This window comes from Molothrus aeneus, chromosome 6 (assembly GCF_037042795.1).
Source record: "Molothrus aeneus isolate 106 chromosome 6, BPBGC_Maene_1.0, whole genome shotgun sequence".
In the NCBI taxonomy this organism is placed as follows: domain Eukaryota; kingdom Metazoa; phylum Chordata; class Aves; order Passeriformes; family Icteridae; genus Molothrus; species Molothrus aeneus.
This window is the reverse complement of record NC_089651.1, coordinates 1,457,172-1,464,513: the sequence shown is the minus strand read 5'-3', so window position 1 is coordinate 1,464,513 and position 7,342 is coordinate 1,457,172. Positions and strand designations below refer to the sequence as shown.

Genomic DNA, 7,342 nt, shown 5'->3' with positions numbered 1-7,342 from the left:
AAATTTGTGAAATGAAAAAGTCAGAGAGAGACAGTGAGTGAGAAATATATCTTGAAGTGAATTCAAGTCCTAAATTTATAATCCTGGGTTAGATGGACTGCCAGGACCTCATAGATACTGTCATGTAAGAGACTGTGTTACAAATGCTTTTCTGACCTAGAGCAAAGCTGCAGAAACTATTAAAAAAAATGGCATTGTGGAGTTTTAGATCTCTTAGGTTTCAGTTACTCTGTATGAAATTTCTTAAGTGGTAATAAAAAGATGCCTTTTCTGCCTGCCAATACTGAAAATCCAGAACTAGAAACTGATATTGGAACTGGGTTGTTTTCTCCTGTTGTAGCATCATCAGTGGTAAATATTTTCGAAATATATTCCAAATGGCAGTCCTGATGATGATGTAAAAATCAGAGGGGAATTCATACAAGAAATGCAGGATTATCCTTGATAAAATGAAGGACATAATTTTGATTTTTCTTCTGTAACTCAGCAGTGGCTGGGATAACTCAGTAGAGTTATGCCTCTGTGCAAAATTGTCAGGGCAAGTGTCAGCTTCTTCATTCTAAAGAATATGCAAAAGAAATAGAGAAATAAAGAAAGTTTTATTCTATAATTTTTTTTCATTTGGATAGCTATACGCAAATATTTCACTGGACTTGAAGGCTACAAAGTCATAATGATGATTATGACAATAATAATAATAGTAATAATGGAAGAACATGGTGCTTTTCACCCAATTATGCAAGAGATAGGTACCTAGATGATGATAATGATGGTGATGATGAGGATGCAGGGCAGCTAAAGCTGACCAAAATTCATGGAGTTGCCCAGGGAGTAAATATAAGTTGCTCACAAAATTAGTATTAGAAATAAATCCTTCATTTGCATTCCTTTCTCTAACTAGTTTCAGAACAAAAGGTTTTTCAAAAACTCTCGCCTGATGTTTTTCAACTTTTTTTTCCCTAATTTAAATTTGTTTGGAACAAACAGAAATAACTTGAACTACAGACTTTACGTGTATTAATTTCTACTTTTGTAGACAAAATGACTTCTATAAGAAATCTGGCCCAGGCTGCAATCATTTTATGTGCCATGTGCTTTTTTACAAGCTCTGATGGAAGACCAATGGTGTAAGTACATTATCTCACACTGGATGGCTTTTGCTGCTCCTGAGAATGTGATGGTTTGTCTGTGCCTGTGTCTGTGAGTTCTGTGCCTGCTTTTGAACCCCTTGGCTCAGCTGGCCAAACTCTGTCCTCTAGAAACAGCTCTAGAGATCTCAGACACTCTGAGTGTATATGTTACATATATATATATATAAAACATAATGTGTATATGTTTATACACATTACTCTGAGTGTATATGTTACATATATATATATATAACATAAGTTATATATATATATAAATATATATGTATATTGAAAATAGGCAGCTGAGTAGAGGGGTAAAAATGCTGGAAGTCTTCTCTTATTATTCAAATTGGATAAGCTCCACGTCTTGGGGGTCTACACAGGTGAACATCTTTTGTACTGCAAGAATCTAGCTGTAACTCACACTTAGACACTAACACCCACCAGCTGAGACACAAATCCACATGGAATCATGCTTCCTTAGCTCTAGTGATCACAGGAAACTACCACTATATAAATCCCATAGTTTCATTGATCACTTACCTAATATTATAAAAGCCCTAAGCTCCTCTGCAATAGCTGAACTAAATTATAGGAACAACATTGCCACAAAACTGAACTACTTCCCACTTGTGATGCCTTCTCACTGACATATTCATTACCAAGAACAAATCACCCCCCACTCTCTCTCTATCACCGAAGGTATCACCTTTGGGGACAGCCAAAGGTGACACAGAAACTCCATCATCAGGAGGCATGAAAAGGCACTTTATTATTAGAAATCTACAGTTCTTATAGAAACAATGGTGGATCTAAGACCTGATTGGCCTTTAGGAATCTTCTCTCACACTATTGGTGAACTATGAATAGCACACTCTGGAGAACCATATCTATAAACAAAGGTTACAGAAAGAGAAATAATAGTTGTTTGAATTCTTTCAGAGAAGTTTCCCACAGCTTCTACACAGCTTCCCAGGATTTTCCTGGCAGAACCATGTCTCTCTCTGTTCAGAGGATATGTGTGAGGACCCAGGACATCTCTCTGGCTGTCCTGAGCAGCCAAGACCCCGGCCAGGGGGCTCAGAGACCCTGGCACAGAGCCCAAGATGCCTGTGGTTTTGATTATGATCTGTGGAGCAAGTTACCAACCTTAGATGAAGATCTGCAAGCCATGACAAATTAAATAGAATGATAGTGAATTTATCACAAGGTGAAAAAGTAGATTTTGGGATTTTTAGAATGGGGATTCAGGGGGCCAAGATGGAGGGATCTGGGCGTGTCCAGCCTTTCTCCTTCTTCTTCTTGGCCTCCATCGTCTGCTGTGATGTTGGCACTTTTGAATTGGTTTAGAGTAGAAGCTCACTGTCTAACACAGGTGATAGGTATTGGGAAGTTATTGTAAACATTGTACACGTAGTTCTTAGGATAAAGACATAACACTGCCCAGGGGAGGCAGAGCGCCTTGGGCTGTCTTGCTGAATGGACCTTGGCAGACCAGGAGAAGTAATTTTATAGATAAGACACAATAAATGACCTTGAGACCGAGAAATGAAGAGCTCTGGCTCCTTCTTCATGCACTGGGCTGGGAAAAGAGACTTTTGAACTCTTCTCGAGGTCACTCTGAGCATCTCGAGATTACAACAGATATGTAATTACTACATCCCTCTCTTCTCCAGATGTCATTCTATGCCTTACAGATCAGCCAGGCAGCTCCTACAGCTATGTATTGTGATTCCTAACAAAAGTTCCCAAAGCTGGGCCTTTGGGCCAAGCTCTGGAGCCCAAGAAGGGCTCCCATGGGCCTCTGTCTTTGCTCTCCTTTGCTGCAGGAGAAGGTCGGTGAGCGAGATGCAGCTGATGCATAACCTGGGCGAGCACCGGCACGCGGTGGAGAGGCAGGACTGGCTGCAGATGAAGCTGCAGGACGTGCACAGTGCCCTGGAGGACGCTCGCACCCAGAGGCCTCGCAGCAAGGATGACGTCGTGCTGGGCCGGAGGCTGCTCCCGGAGCACCTGCGGGCGGCAGCGCAGAAGAAATCCCTGGATCTGGACAAGGCTTACATGGATGTCCTCTTCAAAACAAAGCCATAGTGAGAGCAGCCAGAGCGTGTGTCTGTCCACGTGAGCACGTGTCTGTGTAGCATTGATCAAGTAGGGCATTTCATTCATATTTATTCCAGCTGCAGTAAGGATTAAAGGCTCTGTTCAAGGCTGTAGCCCCGCTGAGTGAGACATTTCACAACCAAATAATAAAATGTATTTACAGGCTACCCAGGACCACTGCTGGGTACATTTTGGCTGATGTATTTTGTAAATCGCCAGCATAAAAGGAAAAAGAAACCCAAATCAGTAAGAAAGCTGGAAAACCATTTGAGACCAGTTCTACAACTCTTACATGGGCAGCATTTGTGTGTAATCACCAGGCCTGCTTGTACTGTTAACCAGGAAGGAATAAATGCAGGGGAGCCTGTCTCCAGAAAAGGGCCAAGGGTTAAACTTTGTTTAACTTTGTACTAATGGAAATACATAAATTAAACCCACATCTATTTTCAGAAGAAGGCCTAAAATCAGATGAACATTAATTACATACCAAAAGCTGCATGATAATAATTTAGGATTAAAGACTGCAAACAGGAAAGAAATAGGATAGGAAGGCAAAGCTTAAGATTAAAGTACAAAGGGATAAAATTAAAACAAATTCTGAAGAACTTTGCAAAATACAGAAACAAAGGGAAGGTTTGATTACCTTCTCCTCCTCCAAAAGATGAAACCCTATAATTAACTGCAGAAACAGTGGGAGCAGAGATGGTAGCACATCTGTAAGTCTGGCCCTAACTATAGAACTGGGAAAGGATTCTACACCAGACAATTACAACTGAAACAAAAATCTTGTGATATATACTTTTTGTCCCTCATTTTCTCTATAAACTATCTGTCTTTGAACTTCTGTATGTTGTGCTAGGCCTCATGTGTAATTTATTTATGAGACCAGTGGTTCTCATGAATACAATTACTCATTTCCCTAATCAATTTATTGTAGAATTGGGATCTCAGTTTTCCAGACCTCCAGAAGGAGACCCATTAACATGCAGAAGTCAACCTGGGAGAGGAACCATTAGCTGCAATACATTTGAACTCCAAGCAGGACTCAGAAAGAATTGTATAGGGAAAAATCAATTATGGCGATGGTTTTAAAAAGCAGCAAATACAAAATGACTTTGCATGGTGTGTGCACACATGTGCTCAGGAGCCCCAGCCATTAGTGATGAATAAGAAGGAATTCCCAGCAGGAATGCTAGTAGGTGCCTCCACACTTGCCACTGGCAGAGCTCAGACCCAGAGGAATTGCTCTCTAAGCCCAAGTGGATGTTCCCAGGCTGGCTCTTATTTGTTTGTTTGATGTCTGGCACGCCTTGGGGAGCATCACAAAGCCCTCCTAACTCCCCACAAATGTAGATGCGACCTGGAGATGTGTTTGTAAGCAGAGACCTGGCCCATCCTCTTGGCCATCCTTGCAGCAATGCAAAGGCCCTGATGCTGGGAGCAGATGTACAAGGGCTCTGTGCCAACTGCCTGCTTGTAGGATCGAGGCCTTAAGGTGCACTTTCTATTTATTCTTTAATCAGGCATCTGTGCTAACTTCAGAAAATAAAATTGCATTTTTATACCTATGTCTCACTTCTATATTACCAAATAAAGTGGACCAAAAGCTCTTGGACATTATTTTAAAGCATAAGAACTGACTGGCCTGTGACTGTTTTGATATAATTTACAATTTGGGGTAAGACTATGAAGCCATTTAATTTTATGACAGCAAAATAAGCACAAAAGTAATGATGAGAGTAATTTTTATTTTTCTCTTCCATTCTTCCTGCATCCAAAATCACAATAGTGGTTAAATGAAAAGTGTGTATCTAGCACAAACCCATTGATGTCTCCTTGCAATAATGACACATGCATAAACTATATAGTCTTCAAGTGCAAAAATCATAACCTGTTTCATTTTGATCTAAAAGAAAAAAATTCTATCCTCCAAACCACAATTCCTCCTAATCTTCAGCTACCCAATAGATGAATGCTGATTACAGAAATATTTAAACTTTCTGTACAGTTACAGTATGACTTTTCAGGACTAGAGACAACATACTGGCAGATTAATTAGTGCTAGGTAATGCCCATTAAAAAGAAGATGTAATATTAATATAATTACTTACCAATTATCTAGAAAGTAGATTTGTTATGGATTTTCAGCTTAAACTTCTGATCAGTGTGGCAGCAGTTGCAACAGCAAAAGGTACAGTATGGGGCAGAGGATATTATCAAAAACATTTTAATACCAAAAAAATGCAAAGATCCATCTTCACCTGGACAAATGTGCAATTTTGGTCATCTCTCTTTCATAGACTGAGGGAACCAGAAAGAGGATGGTGAGAAATTATAGGGTCACTGAAACACTTATATAAATCTAATCATAATAAATTGTAACAACAGCAGTCAGAAAAGAAATAAAAGAGGCATGATAAAGGTATATCAAATAACCAGTCCAGATGAGGCTTCACTGGGGTTGAGGAGAGGGGAAGGATCACCTTGCTTTGTAATCTGCCAAAGGGCTTTTTTGGCCTATCCTGTGCAGATGCATACTGACTGTACACACCTGTTTTTTATAGAATTCTCAGTGAAAATCTGTCTGGTCTCTCACTGGTGCCTCATTGAAAAAAACCCACCAATATCAGTATTGATCCACTGGGGAAACTAAACAGTAGCACATGGAAAAAAACCCCAACAAGCTCATGAAAATTTAGCAAGGCCAAAATCACAAGAAGTCAAATAGAAACAAGAGAGATTGTGAGATCTGTAGGTAAAACCTCCTGCTGGCTATTTGACTGATTTGGCTTTTTAAGGTGCTCCTGACCATGCCTGCTGTAAATGCTTGTGTTTGGTGTTGCTTATTCACCACCGGGCATGTGGCATCTGACTCCTTGCCTTGTTTGCACATTCTGACAGCTTTTGTGCCAGCTGCTTGCCCCTCATTGTTCTGCTGCTGGCTTTCTAGAACTGGGTGGTTTGTCTCTCTGGCCATTGTTAAAGGATAGAAAAGAGAATTCATTCAACAGATTCATGGTTTGCTGTCTGTTGTAGCAAAGCTGCCATCCTTTATGGGGTGTTTGGATATGGCACAAGTCCTTGCTCTCTTGTCCCCTCTTCCCCTCCTGTCCCCAATGTGCATGAGGATTTCTAAAGTCCTTTCCCCGGGTATGGAAGTCAAACCTGCTTGTATTTAATAACAATGCATCAGAGAATATTTTAGAAAAAAGACAAATGTTTTCTTTAGATTTGAATCTATCTGGGGCTCGGTATTGAGTATTGCTCAGTATTGGGTTATTCTGCCTCCTCTGTGCCATGAGGGGTGGGAAAGGTTTAGTGCCATCTGTAACACTTCAGTACATTGAGGCTGCTTGAACTGCAGGACAGGATAGTTCTGCTGGGGTCTTATGGAATGACAGCCACGTCTACTAATTGTATTCCTAAACAGTCTGCAGATTACACAGGCTCTGTATTTCCTCTAGGGCTGTACAAACATAGAGTTGTAACTAAAATCTGGAATCAGTTTTTGCATGAAAACGGAGATATCAGAGACGCCAGCTCACCTAGATATAAACTGTATTATTTGGCAGCTGGCCCGCCATTATCCCCTCAGCGCTGCTCTTCAGGGGAGATGCCGGCTCCACAGAGGAGATTCCGGCTCTTCAGGGGGAGTCCGGCTCCACAGGGGGAGCGCGGCTTTTCAGAGGAGATCCCGGCTCCGGAGGGGAGATCCCGGCTCCTCAGAGGAGAGATCCCGGCTCCTCAGAGGAGAGATCCCGGCTCCTCAAGAGGGATCCCGGCTCCACAGAGGAGATGACGGCTCCTCAAGAGGAATGCCGGCTCCTCAGGACGGATCCCGGCTCCTCAAGAGGAATGCCGCTCCACAGGGGAGATCCTAGCTCCTCAAGAGGGATCCCGGCTTCTCAAGAGGATTGCCGGCTCCTCAGGAGGGATCCCGGCTCCTCAAGAAGGATCCCGGCTCCTCAAGAAGGATCCCGGCTCCTCAAGAAGGATCCCGGCTCCCCGCCCCGCCGTTCCCCACGGCCGTCGGGCGGCGCTCGCTCTCCAGCACCGCCCCGGCCCCTCTCGGCGGAAGGTTGCGCGGGGGATGTAGCTTTTTTCTACGT

The 7,342-nt window shown here is 42.3% G+C and overlaps 1 protein-coding gene across 1 annotated transcript; it reads left to right on the top strand.

Moving 5' to 3' along the window:
* The first annotated feature begins 1,041 nt into the window (after nucleotides 1–1,041).
* On the top strand, nucleotides 1,042–3,221 carry PTH (parathyroid hormone). The gene is made up of 2 exons (XM_066552985.1): nucleotides 1,042–1,127; nucleotides 2,960–3,221. The coding sequence occupies exons 1-2, from the start codon at nucleotides 1,042–1,044 to the stop codon at nucleotides 3,219–3,221; spliced, it is 348 nt and encodes a 115-aa protein (XP_066409082.1).
* Nucleotides 3,222–7,342: the final 4,121 nt, after the last annotated feature.